The following is an 18756-nucleotide window of genomic DNA, read 5'->3' as shown; positions in this document are numbered from 1 at the left end:
TCACGTGAAATCTCACTCACTTTGAATGCTAATTACCCAGACTAGCCATTTCCCATTCTGTAGGATTTCCCAATTAACAGATGGCCATCTTAACTAATAGATCACACCACCAGGCTTGAGTTTTGAGCCAAGATGGTGAATTTCTCACAAAGCCAGCTTTCAGCATCTTATACTGCCCCCTTTATTTTATTTATGCCACCATAACAGTAGCTTAGTTGTGCACAACTCCAATCCAAGAGGGCTGTGGTACCTGCAAGCTTTAATTCCATCAAAGCTCTTAGTTACCTTTTGTATCTAATTTGTATCTAATCAGTTCTTTAGGCACTGGAGATACAGTATAAAGAATCCTCTACAAACTGCAGGGCTGTGAGCCTCCAGTACTGGAATTGTGTATACAACTCTATTGGAACATATATATATATACTTTGAAGGTCATTTCTGCCATTTTTTCTGGCTATTTCTCTTTATTCTCTTAATCCTGTCTGCTTATATTCACTTGTATATTATATAGTTCTTCCAGGTGGGACCTTGCAGCACACAGCCTCTCTCTGTGGACAGAGTATTAGTTTTTATTCTTTGTTTCCATTTTAATCCATGAAAGTATAACCCCAATCTTCTGTATAATGTAGACTACAGAAATAGGAAGTTTGGGTGTTTTGGGGTTGGTGTGGAAGGAGTGTATAAAGAAGCAATACATTCCTCAGAGATTGTAAGATGAAAGGGAAAAAGAACAATTTTACACAGGGAGAGAGTTTGATTGTTTTGGCCTGAGCCTATCAATTTTAGGGAAACAGGCTAAAGTCATTTGTTTTCTGCAAGCTGTCAGACATTGTGAATGGATTGGTGACTAATTAGAAGTAGCAGCCAAGTTTTATAATCAATTCCTGACCTAATAGGGCACGAATGGCTGTGCTTGGCCTGCCAATAGCAATTGGTGAGGGGAGAATGCCTTACAGCTGTATTAACTGGCCAGGCACCTGACATGCAGAGCAGTGCTAATTGACACCACGCCAAGTAGCTCTGTCTAATCATCATTGTGGTCTGCATTCTGCTACGAGAAGTGGAGGCTCTGTCTTTAAAGCAGTAATGCCTAAAAGTGAGAGATACACATGTTATTTTATTGAAATCTTCAAATTGAAACCCTATCCATCAATTTCCTAAGCACTGTATCCAACACAGGGTCACAGGAGAGCTGGAGTCTCTGACAACTAACAGATGTAAGGCAGGATACACCCTGCATGGGACACCCGTCCATCGCCGGGCACACACTGACTCAAACACACACACATTCACAACAGTGTACATTTTCTCAGAGGCAAATTAACTTACCAATATGTCTTTGGTCTTTGAGAGAAACCCACGTGAACATCAGGAGAACATGACACTCCATACAGGTAGCAGCCCAGGAATTAAACCCAGGGCCCTTGTACTGCAAGATAGTAATGCTAACCACTGTGCTACCATGCTGTACAATGCAGAAAGTCTTTTTTAAGAAAAACAACTGAAGCAGTACATTTGGCAATATAATACTGACCTTGGTCGGCAAAAGAGAAACAGCAAAGGCCATTTAATAAATCACTTTATTTTCTTCACACCTTTTCTTCTCACATGTGCCTGTAACTTTTCATGATTTAATAACAGATGGATTCTGATTTGTCTTTTTCAGAGCTGCGACATCAAATTGTTGTAGTAATGTGAGGCAGGTAAATAATTAAAATCTTTATGGTATTCTTTCACAGACAAGAGGACTAGACTTACTGTATATATCTTCCCACCCTTTCAAAAAAGACAAATGTGTCAACCTGAGTTCCTATACGGTATATACAGACATTTGTTTTAACCAAACCCTCAACCCTAATTAACTGGAAAAACACCTCCGCTCAGGTTTAAAAACATCTTACCGAGACAATATTTTTATTTAAATTCGTATCTGGCAGAATCAGCTTTGACAAAATATTCTGTTTACCCAGTTACGCCAGTAATTAAATTGGTTAAGGTGCAGTGAAACCTACAACATTGCTAAAGTGAGTGATTCAGGTACTTGGTAAAGTAGTGGAAAAGTTTAAAATGAATTAGAATTGCAGAAGTTGTACCATAATGTGTAGTGTGCAATTTAAAACTGATTCTGGTTTGCTTTCTTAGCCCGGATGCCTTGCTGTCAGTGTACACTGTAAAGATTTTAAATCTGTCTTTAAAATGAAAACCACATAAATATCACAAATATTTTGAAAAAACATTCAAATTACTGAAGAAACTTGTCGTGAATTGGCTAAATGAATTGCTCATACAGTACTCGTTAAGCCCAGTTAAGTCTCTGTTGATAAATGTGTTATTTATTCTGTTCTGTGTGGGTGACAGGAAAGGAAAAATATCTTTGCATTTTATATTCTTAGATTAAATATTCATTGTCCTCTCACCCTCCTCCCCCTTTGTATTTTTCCCTCTGTCCCTCTCTTTCTCTCTCTGTACCATTCTTTCTCTTGCTGCTTCTCTCCTGGGACTAGAAAACTATTTTTGTTCTTTCAGATGTATTAAAATGTATTTTTCTACTGCCAGGTTAGAATTTTGTGATGTGGAGCCCACGTCCTAGGCTTTTAGTTTAGCTTATTTTACATCTAGAGCTATTATTGGTTTTCATGAATAAAATTTTAATGTTTTGTTGTTGTAAACATAGTGAAGATGTTTACTTTGTGGATTACTATTTCTTTTCTTGACTAAAATTAGGCCCCTCTCCATTGCCTTTATATGCATTACAAGCTGGATGGTAATCTTGACTGGGATGCAGTCAGAAATAATACTTTTTTTTTCCTCTGAAAATGTTGTACATCAGCTAATCTATTTTAAACTTGGCTGTACAGTAGCATGTAACATTTTAGCAATTTCAGAAGGGCCTTCAATAAAGGTTCCTAAACGTAGGTACAGTATAAGAAACATGTTGGCACCATTCCATAACAAATATCTTACAGTATATGGATAAATAAGGTGGTGTTCACTAAGATGCGTGCCCATTGTGCTATGGAAACCATTAGCAATATAAGCATAAGGTAAGTTCATTTCAAATACAAGTTCATCTCTTAGGATGGACTCTAACTGAATGAAGTGATGCCCTAGATAGGGAGCACTGATTGTAAAAGAAGGAACAGAGATTGAGGCATTCATAGGAGTGTAGAAGGCAGAATGTTTAGAAGCAATTGTTTTGTCAGAGCATTAAAAAAATTACAAAGGTTTTGCTATTTTCAAGTTCATAAAAAATCCACAAAATGTATGTGCTATGAAATGTATTTCATAAAATTCATGGACCATAAAAATGCACCTTCATTTTCAGAAAAAAATGAGTGAGGTGACGCTGGTGAGGCTGCAGACTAGGTTTCAGGACAATTCACAATGAGTTCACAATCTGAATTTTTTTTCAGAATATTTATGCTGTTTATGATTTCTTCATTTTAAATGCAGGCTTCTCTATGTAAATCTTTACCTTTCAGGCTGGGAGACCTGAAAATGAAAGATTCAGAAGACAGAGTCGGTACTTTATCTTACTCTGTATTTTTGCTCGTTCTTAATCTTGTGAGTACTTCTTGCTCTGACAAAATAGGTAATTTTTCAGTTCTTCTGAAAACTTTAGGAATTGCTATACATTAGGTTCTGAACCTTTCTTCATTCTCTCTTCTTGGATCTTTATCTTTTAAAAAAGAAGTTCTGGTCAACATTTAATAAAAACAAATTACTGATTTGGAGTCAGTCCAGAGATGAGAAACGTGATACATTGTTGTGCTTTAAGAAATGTGCTATATTGACACACTAAAAGACCTAAATTACAGTATGTTGGAGTCATTTCTTGGTAGTATTTAGTACAGTATATGCATTTAGCATTGAAAATGGGAAAGGTATGTGGGGTCTGGAACAAAATACCATGCCATGTTGTTGAAGCAGATGTCTTGAGATCCTTCAACAAACAATTGGATAAGATCCTCAGGTTAATGAACTGCTACCAACCAAGTAGGCACGATGGGCCATTGCATGCTCACTTTGTATTGTTTTAACGTTCATTTTAATGTTCTTGGAGATTGCTGAAATAAAGTAAAGAATGAAGCTTAAACAAAAATTACTTCTGATGCCAGAGAAACGCCAAGGTTTCCTGCTCTTGGAATCTCAGTGATCCTTGGTCCGTTCTTTAAGCACATTATTAGGAAAGGGGGTTGCCAAGACCCACAGTATCTGTCTAATTAGGAAGAGCATTAGCTGTGAAAACCCAAATTGCTTTCAGGACCAATGCCAGTTTCTACGCCTGTCGTACAGCTTGTACGGGCACAGCAGGTTAAATAACCAATGGCCTGAAGTGTGTTTTTTTCAGAGGGCCAGCTTTTGTAATTACTCTTCTCTGACAACAAGCACTGCTGGAAATGTAATCTCTTAGCCTTGAAGTTGTGACGTCGCGGATACAGTAAATGTGTTTTTGTATCCTTCGGTAAGCCCAACAAACGGCAATAAATCATCTCCCCCATTGGGCTTCTTTAATCTCTATCCCTCTTCCCAGCACTCATTTTAAGAGTAGGGGTTGCCGTAGTGATGAACTGCATTAATTGATTAATACTTTTATCCAATTAGCGCTCCTTCATGCAATTCATCAACTGGTCTCCACACTGGGATGGCATTTGTGGCCTCACTGAGCTGGCCGTCTGCTTACTGAAAAGCATTCACCCTTACAACATCAATTACTACACCTGACTGCTTTGTAACACTCCACTCACCCTTACAGCATCAATTATATTACCTGGCTGCATCGTAACACACCTGACCCCTCACTTTGTCTGCTGAAGTAGTCGGGTCTTCACTGGCTGACACCACAGGTTGAGATACTGTACTGTAAGTACAATGCTCTCTGTTTCTTAGATAAATTAATGCTGTAAGTCAGGGTAAAATGTCAATTTCCATTTACATTTTCCAAGGCTTTTCCTTGACAATCTCCAAATCAAAAATGTAAACAGTTTATTCAATGGAAATACTGAACAGCTTTTATCAGCTATGAGAGAGCACGTAATGTACACCTCTGTCAATAGATCTTCTCCTTATTCTCAATGACTTTTCCCTTTTTGTTTATTTTTGGAAAATGTGCTAGTTTTGAGGATTCCTCAATTTTCCAGCACATGTGGGAAACCTATAGTACCTTTCCTGGTTTGTCTGGTTTGATTCTGGCGTGTGTTTTTTAAAACCACAGCAAACTTAAGAAAAATCCCCCATTGAACAACATAATGACTGACTCCAATTCTACAGTCCATCATCCATTTTCTAATCACGTCTTTCAATTCAGGGTCACACAGGAGCCAGAACAATCCTGGCAAGCAACAGGCGCAATGCAGGCTACATCCTGTCCACTGCAGCGCAGACACACACAGACACAAACACACAATAGGGCCACTTTTCTGAGAACCCTACTAACATTCCAGTTTGGTTTTGGACTGTAAGAGGAAACCAGATCCCTCAGAGGAAACCCCCATGAACACAGGGAATAAGAATAATTTTCACACAGATAACACCCCAAGTCTAGAACTGAAGCAAGGGCAACTGCAAAGCAGCACTGGTAACCAATATGCTAGCATGCTCCCCTACAGTCTAAAAAAATAAATTAAACTCAAAGTACAGAGCTACGTCATAAGAATATTTGTTGGAATCTGTGTCCTTGATATTAAGTATTTGTCTACAAATATTATTGTAACTTGTTTCAGCACTGCTCAACTTGCAAAACAGCTGAAACGAACCCCTCAGTACACTATGAAATTGTCCCGGTTTTATTAATGCTTCTGGATACAGTAGCAGAGCACATACACTTTTTTCTACATCATGTTTGTACACTTCACATCCTCTCCATAATGTTTATCAGTTCGCGGTAGCTTGCCTATGCCGGGGACACTGATGTCCTTGCCATGGTTTTATTAAAGTGTTGACCAAATCCAATACAGCCCTCTGAATGCCAGTCTCCAGACATTCCATTTCTCTGTATGACGTTAATGGGACCTACCATTTCCGCAGGCACAGAATTTGCAGACTCAGTGGTGCCTAGTTCAGTGGTGATTGCATGTGCCACCGGGGTGTTATTACGAAGAGCAGTGTGATCGTTAGTGCAATTTAAAATGAAAAAAAAAGCACTAAAAAGTCACTGGCTATTGCAGCTGTAACGAGATTTGTTATTTTTGTGTATTTCTGTTCCCATGGCCACAGAGAAATGACTTTCAGCTTGAAAAAAGTTGTTTTAATATATTGTACTGAACTTCAGAGGTCTTTTATGAACAGTGGCAGCCTGGTAGTTCTCCCTGTGCCAGACATCCACTGGCAATCCTGAAAAAGAGTTGCTGTTGATATTTTTGTATATCTAGTATCAGATAAGAAGTCACCTTTTTTAAAGTAAGCTTGTGCCTTTGGACCTATTACACAATATTGTTTTATTTATTTTTTATTCAATTAAACAAGTACATCAATTGAGAATGTTTTCTCATTTAATGACCTGGAAAACATCCATTCATATTTCAGAGAACAATTTTGGAGCCAGTAAGTATCGGGGTAAAAGCACCTTTTCAATCAGGATTTGAACCTGATTCACTGGACTAGAGACTAGAGACTAGGGGCACTCAGACTAAGTCAACAGCTTACTTTGCTCACTATTTTTCTGTCTTTATGCTTGTCTCCAGATTAATAGAGTTATATATATATATTAAAGCAAGTATTAATTAATGTCTTTTTTATCTCACATTTGTGTGAGAGGAAGGTTAGATCCTAATCTCACACTCTTCCGCTTGCCTATATTGTATACTGGATGTCAGGGATGTCACGGATGTCGGAAAGGGCTAGCCTTGGAATGGCAGGAAAGGAAAAAAGACCCTATGTGTAGCGGCAAAACGGGGTTTAGCCCGGGCTTAGGAGGTCAGATGATGTCGGGTAGAAACCTATGTCCTCAGGCCGTGGAGGAGACGACCTGGTTCTTGGCAGGTCTCAAGACATCCGATCCCTCAATGCTGAGCGAGGAGGAAAGGGTGACCCGGAAATGTATACTGTAGCCCCAAACAAAGACACGCCGGAAGGACAAGCAAAGCACAGGGAAACTAGGGACAGGACTGAGTAGGAGCGCCCTCTGGCTGTAGAGGGTGTGACAGTACAGTATACTGTACTGTACAGTATATCCTGTACTGTAAGTCTCAAACCCAGGTTTCTCTCTTTTATTATCCCAGATAGGCTGCCATTACCTCGGCTAGGCAACCCATGCCAAATACTTCATACATATTTGGTCTGTGTCGCAATTATTAGGATCTAATTGAACTACTGAAATAAGCTTTTGTTTATGTTACGGAAAAGCACCTCTCTGTTTTTATGTCTTTACAGCATGGATGTATTTTTTTCTTTCATGACAGATGTTCAGTGCATTGTCTTACTCTCGCTCCTCTGTCAAATTATTGTTTTCAGTGGAGGAGCTACTTCTACTTACTGAACACTTTCAGAAAAAAAAAACGTCTCCAAATAGAAGGAACCAAAAACAATGAAACAGTCTTTCCCATTTTCTTTGAAAATCTCCTTCTGAAAACAGAAGGAAAGAAATACAGAGCATTTAACTTGAATCAAGCCCAATTATCTGCCAGCAGGACACAACGATTATCTTGTCAGGACTGGTGTTGTATTGCATGTATTTATTTTCCCTTTCCCATTTGATGGGAAATGATTTTCTATTCTCACAAATATCTCCTTTATCAGTTAAGGGCCCCTTAGTCCTACTACACACAGCAATTTTCTTCAAGTCGGTATATTGAGGTGTTTTTAAGTTCATTTGAACAAACATAAGCTGAAAGCAGTGGCCCAGCTGTGCTACCAAAGTATTGCCATCCAGTGGCAAGCATCCCCTCCCTATGATTTTAGCTGTGTGACTGTTACAAAGTGTGTACAGGAATGTTCTAAAAATAGGAAAATAAAAAAATACACTTGATACCCAGTCCTACTACCACATTTACAAACAAATGCACTGTAACTCTAGTTCATGTTTCATTTTTTCTCTAGTTTATCTTGCTTTCAGTAGCCCTTAAAGTAGCTTTTCACTGGGCAGCATTTCATCAGACTATTGTAAAACAATGACTTGCTGTGGTTAAATATGTTATGCACCACAGGATAGAACAATTACTATAGTAAATCAGTGGTTTCAGTTTGGTATCTGGTGTAACACCTAATGAAATCATGGTAATACCATAGTACAGAATAACACATGCTAAGCATAGTACAGTATGTTTGCATGTAATACACAGAAACCATAGTAGAAAAATTCTAAAATCTCCATGGCACTCTGCCTAGTATGATACTGCCATTAACAAGGGACGCTCAATGTATGTGACAACACCTGGGATGATACTTATACAGTACCTGACTCTTATGTGTGAGATATCCCTACCCCCTTCCCTCAACTCAGAATATAAACAATCCACAAACACAACAAAGTCCACAGTTTACAGTCAGGCAGAAGTAAGTTACATTGACTTTGCTGTAATCCCGCAACTGGTGTGAATCCGCTGTGAAAATCCAAGTGATGGCAATGAAATTACAGAAATAAACCCAACAGCCTAGCTACCTTGGCTTTAAAGATATTACCAGAGGCTGAATGCTAATGCTGATGGAATTGTCTCACCATTTTAATTAGAATAAGTACAGAGTAAAAGCCTTTCCTGGTAAACGTTTATAGAGATGTATTTCTTTATTGAATTTCTGTGACGGTCAGGGTTCCTTAATTTGACTCAGGCGCTTTCTTTTTCTTCTGTCCCCTCCTGACAAGCCAAGCTGGTGGGCTATAATATGTATTGACAATAGAGGGAATGTTACTCAATTAGCACCGATCACAGAGAATATGCTGTGTAGGCTGGAACCAAAGCTCTTATTGCAATAAGCTCTCTCTCTCTCACACACAAAGAGTGAAAAAAGCACTATCAATGCAAGGAATTATTATTAACCTTGTTTGATACCACTGACTACACTTTGAATGACGATTGTCTGGCATTTTCAAAGCCAGTGTACCTTATGGGAAAGCTTAAGGAGATAACTCTTGCAGCCATGTGAGAGATGAGTAGGCTTCCATGTGTTATACATTGCGTGGGAGAGCTTGCATTTATTCTCATAGAACTGAAATTAATTTGTAACACTGCTTATCACAGATGGAAAGCAGCTGGAAACTAAAGCTTTAATTTTGTTGTATCCTTCTTCATAGAGCTATATCAAATTAAGAACCGTGACAGTACACACTGCTAGGTCATTAGTATGCCCTGTACTTTAAATCAGATTGATTATCTTTAGCTCAGATATTATGGAAGCTGTAAAGAAAATACAGTGGTTCTGCATTGTGAATCTGAATCACTTTGGAATATAAGATTTAATAAACACCGTGAAAGATTGACTCATGACCTATAAATAAAGATTTTTCACAGAGTATCTTAATTGTGATATTAACTGTGTACTTAAATCTGCAAAATACTGCCCCAAATTATTATTTTTGCATATATTTTATTTGATTGCATTTTGAGTTTGTATTCAATGCTCAGATTTGTATAATTGTAATGATAAAGCAGGGACTGTGGAGTCAGTAATTAAGCAGTTTTTCTTAAAGCTTTCTTGCAACACCCTACATTTTTTATTATTTTTTCCTTATTAGAAATTCTAATAGTACTTATAGAATAGGGAGAAGAATAGGAAGAAGAATGGAGAAGAATAGGGAACTATTTATTCAGAAATGAGAGATGCACAAGTACATTTGTAGGACTGAAAATATCTAAGAGAAAATACAGGTGTTTCAGAAAGTCTTTCAGGAACCCTGACTTAATAATTGCATAATTTTCCTTCTTCACCAGGTGAGGAATAAGAAGATGTTTCCTTTGGATTGTTCCTCCCAAGATATAATGGACAAGACCACCTTCAAGCCAGTTCAGCTCTGAAATACCTGGAGAGACGGACAAAGGACAAGAAAATCATCCATGAGCAGGAGAACTCAAATCAATTGGGAACTGAAGAGGGATATAATCCATTTTCTGTACTGCTGTCTTCAGGAGTCTTTGGCCAATTCTCAAAGAAGCCTTCAAAAAGCCCATTATCCCAGCAGTATTATTACCTGCATTTCCCTCCAGAAAGATAGGGGTTAATACAATAGTAAAAAAATGTCTATGTGTTCTTGCATAGGCATTGTGAATTGTCCTGGTTGGATTGGTTCTGAAACATTTCAAGGGGATGCCAGAGGATATCTCCGAATCTAGTTTCAACAGAATATACTGACCACATTGTTAACCTCCCACTGTGATTGCTTGGTCCTACACATGACCACTTTTTATTGACATTAACATGGTCAAAGGAAATGCTGATCTGATAGTTCTGGTTCTTTAAAATAAACGTTTGTCTTCTTTGAACATCACATAGTAGAAAAGCTAAAACTCTCTGCAATTCTTTGCTGACATAACATTCCTGGGATAACTTGACCCATAGCATAAAATAAGAAAATATATACATACCCATAATTAAAGATTTCCTTTTAGGTGGGTCTCTATGTGTTCCTAGCATGGGGAGAGGAGTGGAGTCAAAGTTTAGACCTACTAGAACCTGTCAAGGAACATTGTGTTGTCATACATCATCCTTAGCTGTTTCTATTGTAAATCAGTGTCAAATGTTCACATTCTCCTGAATTCAGCACTCCCACTTACTAATTAAATTTTTTAACATTTTAAACGTCCCTTCCCAGCCTTTTAAAATCGCATTGATTAATTTTGAATTGTAAGGACCTCCAATGTCTTTTATGGGTTACTAAATGCAGACTCTACCATTTATGATATTTCTAGTGTTTATTTCGTATCTATAGATTGGTTAAGGAAAAATAAAATCTTCAAAATTGGAAACATTTTCCAAGTGTTGCTCTAGTCTGTTTATATAATGAACACAATAAGAACAAAAAAGTCTACACATTTCTTGAACACTTTGTTTTTTTAAAACAGAAAAAAGACCACAACATTGAAGAATACCTTTTTTAAAGCATCACAGGAGTTGGGCATTGCAGCCAAAGATTAAAAAGCTTAAAAAAACCTGAAAGTGGATTTTGCCTTTTTCAGATCCTTTCGGAACCCATTTTGGAATACACAGAGGTGACTTACAGAATGACAAAGTTTGTTCCTTGTATATAAATACCAGTTGACGTTGTTTGTAAAACAGTACACATCTCCTGACTACATCTGTGAAACCAGTGCAGAGGAACCATAATTTATTTTGATGATGTGCAAGTGGGACTGTTATATTCTAACTAAATCCATCAGTCAATGAAAGAAGTCCTGATTTCAGGAAAGGTTTGCGAGTGGCCGCTATTTCAGTTTCCCTGAAAGGATTTGGAGCTGAACTTTCTAATTGGTGCGGAAACTGTGAGCAGCTGGAGAATCACAGCTTCAGTTTCTTTGATTCACATTCCCAGTCTCCATGTAGGATTTGAGAGGGATGCATCATGGCTCCATCCAGGAGATTGGGAACTTCCTTTGTGCTGCTGATTCTGGGAGTCTTGGACCACTGTGGATCTGTGTTCTCTATGGGCAAAAGGACTAGTGCACCTCAAGGGAAAGCTGAGGACATGAGCTTGATGTCACATGAGAGGGTAAAAAGGGGATGGGTGTGGAACCAATTCTTCGTCGTGGAGGAATATACTGGGACTGAACCCCTCTATGTTGGGAAGGTAATATAACATTTATTTTTTCTAAAGGATAGAAGGGGGCTTCTTACTTTTTTAATGCCATCTGCAAGAATTACTATATCTGATTTTTCTGTTACATAAAAAAAAAAATGATTGAGCCACTAAACACAGCGATAATGACCTGTGAGATTATAGAGAAAACAGAAGAGCTTTACTGGAATAAACCAAAGGTACAGTACAGGTACAGTATGTAAAATAAAGTTATGTGTTTGATAGAAGGCATTTTGAAAAATATGAAAGACTTATTTTTTATGCGGTTTAGAACATTAACTATTAAAAGAAGAATCCCGGATTATTTTCTTGTGTTCTGTGTATCCCTATATTCCTACTAGGTGCAAACCTAAGAAACAAAACAAGATTCAAACATTATCAGCTGTTATTTTTTGTGATATGTTTGATTACTCATTCCCTAGGACTAGCTTGTTCCTAAATGTCCAAATGTACAGTACCATATTGTACATAAACACACCAGCAAAAGCTGGGTGCTGGGTTGGCATTGCCTGTATACAGTATGTCGCAATAGTGTTTTATTGTTCTCTGCTGCACTCTTGATTACTGATGCCTTAGAAATCTCCTGTTTACAAATCTGCCATAGGTTTAGATTGATGTCTCATACAGTAAGTGTGTAAACTGTATACAGAACAACAAGGTCCTTTTTATAGAGTGTTCTATAATGTGATTTTATGAATCATCACAGAAATATAATTGCCAAGAAAATATTTATAATATTCTAGCTGCAATATACGGAAAAGAAGGCCACTTGTTATTGTTACTTTAAAATGCAATCCATCACTTGTATGTTTAAGTCTAGCTACTGATAATGGCAATAATATACATGTATACTGTAATCAGACAGATTTCAGTGGACAGCAAGTTAATTTTGAGGTCTTGTTTGTGCAATTATCACAATTAATTATTTTCTTTGTTTTTTTTTTAAGAAAAAACTTTCCAATGCATCACTAATTGCAGAGCACTTGATACATACAGTAATTGCACATAAATACATTGCAGCAGTAGTGTTAAGGTGAAGTGAGGAGTGGGTGAGATCACAGAGTGTGCTGCTCAGCAAATAGAGATGGCACACATTGATTTCAGGCTACTAAAAGGGAGAAGCACCTAACGTGTAGATGTGGTTTTGTAATGAGACAGGCACTGAGCCACTCAATTTAATTTAAGCTGTTAGATACAAGTTCAACTGCAAACACATACTGATACTACCCCCTGGGAACTCTGTAAGGACAAAAAAAGTGATGATAATTTTTAAAAGCTTTTTTCCTTGCAAACACATCCCTTAACTGGTGTGTGGGCAGTAAATTCACTAATCAAACATCAACATAGGAAACTAAAATGAACGCATTACAGTTCACATTAAGATGTAGACAGACAGTTTTATAGTTTTTGCTAAATTCATTGTCAAGGGTCTTTTGTTCTGCAATGTGTTTCCTGCCAGGTAAACACACCAGATTATGTTTGTAAATTGTGAAAGAAGCAGTTATGTTTTGGATGTAGAAAGCAAAACAAGAAAGATTGAGGAATTGTCACAATTTGTTGTCATTTGTAGAAGAAATAAATGTCATGTTAGAAAAATGCTTCCAGTGAAATAGAATGAACCTTATCTAGGTCCCAGATAAAAAGGTATCATATAAGATATCCAGTGTCTCTTGTAGTCATAGGTACTGTACTTCTTATGTTTATTTTTTAAAAAACCTGTCATTATTTCTCCCCACACATCTGCCTTAGTGTTTCTTAACCTTAGTCATAGAAGACAACCAACATGACCCTCATTGTTTTGTTGGATTGTTTTCAAACAATTATTTCAAACAAGACATTATTCAAGTGTACAACACCAACATCCCACCACGAACTCGGACCCACAATCATCTAGTCTATTTTTATCAACATGCAATGTGTTGTATCTGCAAAATTCTCAGTCACAGCAATGTAGTTATTTACATAGTGCCACAGGAAGTGTGTGTGTTTATACAGTGCTGTAGAGACATTTAGACAGCGCGTGATGCAAAGCAGATGCTCAATTAATGAAATACAGAAGTGAAAGATATGGTGAGTTAAAAATTGGATAGATGATATGCAGAGAAGTACAAAACTAAGTGCTGGGTAGAAGTGTACATTACAAAAAACAATACTGTATGTGCTACATTTTGACATACTGTAAGAGATGACATAAATTCTAAGTGTTTTATGCAGCATAGATTTAAAAATAAATTACCTGGTGAAAGGTCAACAGACCTAGACTCAGATTAGACCATTATGGCCTGCTGTATAGATAAGTTAAATGTCAATTGTGCAGTCAATGGAAACAGTTTCCATATTTCATACTTAAGATATGTCACAAGATGTACAGTATGCAGTCATATCCACGGCTGATTATTTTATACCAATTATGCAGCCTTTTTATTTTGCCCCTACCAACCCCCTTGGGTTTAACAGTAATTTTCCTTGATCATACTTTACTGTGTTTTACTGAGATTTACTAAACTGTCATAATACAGGACCAAGACTTACAGTACTTTAGTAGATCATCACATACAGTAGTGCCTATTATGGTGGACTACAGGAGCATCAGAAGTTAGGTTAAGCTTGTAGAAGCTGTATTAGAGCATACAGGGGAAATTAATATTAAGTGCAGAAGACAACCATGCTTTACTGTAAAGTGTTACATTTGCCATTCAAAAGTAACATGGTGAACTTTCAGCAAGGAGTAGCTCCAAGATAGACTTGTGGTTAATAACATTAAAAGTGCCAGGGGCGTCTGACAAGACTGTACATCAAACTCGATTCTGCCATCACAGAAACTCTTCACAAATTAATACTTTATTACCACACAGATGAGTCAATTTTAAGTCAATGCAAAAAGATAATGGATTATCAGTGTAACACATTATGTTAAATTATTATGACAGCAGTTAGTTTCTTATTGCATATAGAATTACTTATTCACAGGATATTCAAAATGCAAATAACCTCTATTTTTCTAACATTCAACTACTGTACTTTAGCAATTGTAAATTCTATTTGTTGCTTCCTTCCTTTCTCCCTTTGATCCAGAGGATCTGATTTCTTCCTTAGATATCAGACCCACATTCTGTTCTTAAATGTCATCTGACCAATTGTTTTCCTTTAATTAGTCAAGTGATAGAGGACCATTTCCTTTAATTAGAGGTGAGAGACATTCACCTTCCTGGGGAATGTACAGTAGCTCAGACAAAAGCTTTCATCTTGTCTAAAACTGCCACTCTCTTACAATGTGCAATGGTGCCACATCATGTAGAGACTAAATGTGACCATTCAAAGTGGAGTGTTTCTGTATAGTAAATGTAAATCATATTATTCTTGAGTATATCACCCTGCAGCTCTCAACTGGCTACCCACTGAAGTTAAGCAGGGTTGAGCCTGGTCAGTACCTGGAAGGGAAACCTCCTGGGAAGCTATGGTTGCTGCTGGAAGTGGTGTTAGTGAGACCAGTGGGGGGTGCCCACCCTGCGGTCTGTGTGGGTCCTAATGCCCTGGTATAGTGGTGGGGACACTATACTGTAATGGGCGGCATCTTTCGGATGAGACGTTAAACCGAGGTCCTGACTCTCTGGGGTCATTAAAGAGCTCCAGGCATTTCTCGATAAGAGTAGGGAGTTATTCCAGTGTCTGGGCCAAATTTCCTCCCTTGGCTTTTACTGTAGCCTTCAAATTGTCCCCATGTATGATTGGCTTGCACTTTGATTATCCGGCAATGGACTAGTCCAGGGTGTACCCTGTCTTGCGCTCGTTGCTTACCAGGTAGGCACCGGCTTTCCACAACACCGTATAAAGCAGATTGGCAAATGACATGACATGATATGACATTATTCTTGAATATTTAACCCAGCCTTTGAATTAACAGTGCACTTTGTTGAGAGATTTAAAATAAATGCTGCTTTAAAGGATAGGTAGGACCATGAAAATACCAAAGCCAATGACTGTGGACAGCACAAATGATCTTATGTACTATATGAAATAAACTATATACATTACTGTATTTTTCTAAAGTTATTTGATATTCTCTCAACCCGTCCTTCAGGTGGCTAGAAAATTGGGAAATGGGTCAAATCATGTTCTTCCCAGATTATTTTGCTCTTTCTGTCCAGTGCATTGTTCCTCTCCTACAGCACAGAGTGCTGAATTTTCTTCTTCAACCTGCCGAGTTGAAAGTCATTGACATGGAACGTGAAGGATAATCCTATTGAATTTGGATTTCTTTTTCAAAGGCGATGATCTGATTCAGTGAAATGTGAAAATATCTGAGTTCTGGTATTCTGGGGTGGGGTGTGCTATTCTGTTCTTTTTCAGAGTGTCTGTCTTTTCTGTACATTGTACACCTTTGCCGAGGGACAGGCTGCCTAAAGTGTATTGATTTGAGCATTTGAGTATGTGGTATGCATCTGGGATGTAAACCAGACATTTGGATGGGAACATTGTACATAAACAACATAACTACCAAACAGGCTAGGCTAGATCAGCCAAATGGCCTGCTCACTTTTTGAATTGTTCTTATGTTCTTAATACAGTATAACATTACTCCCTTTTAAAAAAACCACAAGCATTTACCACAGCTGTGTGTTGTACTAATTAGTTAACATTTGGTAGCATTCATCCCAGCTCTCTTAAATAAGAAAGAATAACAAAGTAATTGACGTTCCTGTTCTTTTCTTATCCACATTTTATGCTAAAGTGACCAGTTCTTCATTGATCATAAATACAGTACCTCAAAAAGTTTTGCACACACTCTAATCATAAAGATATTAACACATCTTTAATATCATACACTGCACTGCATTTGAGATCCTGCACAAATTTAAAACTGATTTTACTATACACTCCGGAATACAAGCGATGTTCATACTCTTGATGACAGGGGCTTGTCCATGTTTCAGATTTTGTATCTTGTGGATCTCGGACTCTTCTAGGCCTTCATAGTCTGCAGGGTGCTTGGGACACCGCTTCACCTTCCCACCAGGCAGCAGTCACCATGAGAGATCTAGTCTCTTGTCTTTTATTGTTTCCTCACAGCTATTCTACCTTTATATGGAGGGCAAAACAGGCTCTTGATTGACTTAATTATCAGAAACTGTTCCTGTAGAAAATGAGCATGGAATCCTACCCCATCAAAATCTGTTTAATTCACATCCTTTTTTTTTTTCTTTGAGCTGTCACTTTCTATTGTGTGTGTTTCCGTGTCCTGAGTCTGGGGGTTCCTCTTTGGGAAGAAAGTCATTAAGATTTCATGCTTAGATCCAAACTAATGACTTTAGGGGTCAGAGTTGACTTAATTAAACAAATGACTTGCCTGATTGATCAGTAATTTACAGGTGTTTTAACACTCTTGAGGAAAAGGTGATTTTTAAGAATACATTGGGTTTTAAAGAATAGATTGGGTCTCTCTAGGACACCCCCACACTAAACCCTGCCTTGCTTGGCTTGTGATCATATATCTCTGTGATGTAGAATCTGTATAAAATTCTATAATATTGTATCCAAGTAGTCTCTCTCGCAGTGTATTATTTCACAGTTAGGAGCCATTAACTTTGGTAGCAGGTCTGCATGCAGAGTGACAGCAAGAGAGAGAGGGATCTACATTTACAAGTAAGTCATTACTGAAGTGTGCAGAGAGGTGAGCAAAGAGCTGATGTATAAATTAGAAGGCATGAGAGAGAGATGATTTTATTAATAAAATTACAGAGAGTTATTGAGCTCCACGCAGCCAGGGCATATGTCAAAAACTATTAATAGTTGCTACTAGCCTTGCTGGGCTCATCAATCGCCATATGTATCAGAGACTTTAATTACGGTAATACAGAATAAAATACATTGAGTGTGTGTTTTATCATTGGCTTCTTTTAGTCATATTTTATCCCAAATAATTTTTTGCTCATGAGCTGAGTAGTTTCTAAGATTACCATACTCACTGATCGACAAATATATATATTTTTTATAATGGTAGCCTTTCACTATAAACCAGCTACCTGTTGCTTCTTATCATGTCTCTGTAAGAGACATTTTCAAAATTACTTCTTCTGCAAGTTCTTTTTCTGGAACACCCTGATGTGACTAATTTGAACAGTACCCTGGGGGTGCACAGCCAGTTGTGCTCCATCACTTGAGGAAGCTCAGGCCTAGTGACCTTGTGACATCTGAGGCATAGAATTTTAATTTTGGGGGGCAGTATCCTAAGAACTGAAGAAAACTGGATTATATCAAAATTCATTTTATTTGCCTGAAGGATACAATACAAGAAAATCAAACTGTGTTTTCATTTTTGTTTACATCGTTATAACTTTGCAGTGTTCTGAAAATACTGTACAGTAGATGCTGCAGGCTCCGTGATGTCATTGATCCACAGCATGTACACAATGTTTCATCAATGCAACACACTGATGATGAGTGATCTAAAAGGACTCAATATTTTCTGGTCCCTGATAGTCCAGAACTGAACCAACACTCCTTAATTAACTGAATGTTTGAGTACTTAAATAAATTATAAACTGAAACAATTGTTCTGACTTTTAAGTTTTCTGCAGTGACCTTTCCCACTGCTGTTGTGTTTAAGAGGGTAAAATTTTTCTTTAGTAAAACATCTCAAAGCATCAAAATGCACATCAAGAAAGTGGAATAATCATGTTTTTACTACATCAAACATTAATAAATATTGTTTTGACAAAAATATAGTAAGAGTCTTTTTAAAAATAAGTAATTGAGATAATAAAATGTATTTTCACTTTTATTTCAAAAGTCCACACAGGCAGACTCTGAACGTCTGAAACTCCAGTCTGTGGATGTGTTCTTAGTTCTAAGAATTCTATGCTTTCTATGTACAGTACAGTACAAATCTGAGTCAAATAGTGACAAGCTGCTTTATCTGTGGGGGAGGAGTGATGAAAAATAGTGGATTTGTGTTATAGCACTCTTCACTGTTTGTTGTAAGAACATTCTGTCATGTCTTTCAAACAGAAAATTAAATAATGCATAACTAC

At 37.5% G+C, this 18756-nt stretch overlaps 1 protein-coding gene across 1 annotated transcript in view; it reads left to right on the top strand.

Moving 5' to 3' along the window:
- cdh22 (cadherin 22) overlaps positions 1-18756 on the top strand; it is a 290864-nt gene that overhangs the window by 112274 nt on the left and 159834 nt on the right. The window contains exon 3 of the mRNA XM_088607873.1: positions 9867-11716. Coding sequence (XP_088463999.1) covers positions 11492-11716 — 225 coding nt within the window. The 5' untranslated portion in view covers positions 9867-11491. The remainder of the gene's footprint in view (positions 1-9866; positions 11717-18756) is intronic.

This window comes from Lepisosteus platostomus, chromosome 15, assembly GCF_059453375.1.
Source record: "Lepisosteus platostomus isolate fLepPlt1 chromosome 15, fLepPlt1.hap1, whole genome shotgun sequence".
In the NCBI taxonomy this organism is placed as follows: domain Eukaryota; kingdom Metazoa; phylum Chordata; class Actinopteri; order Semionotiformes; family Lepisosteidae; genus Lepisosteus; species Lepisosteus platostomus.
This window is presented reverse-complemented; position numbering and strand designations above follow the sequence as displayed.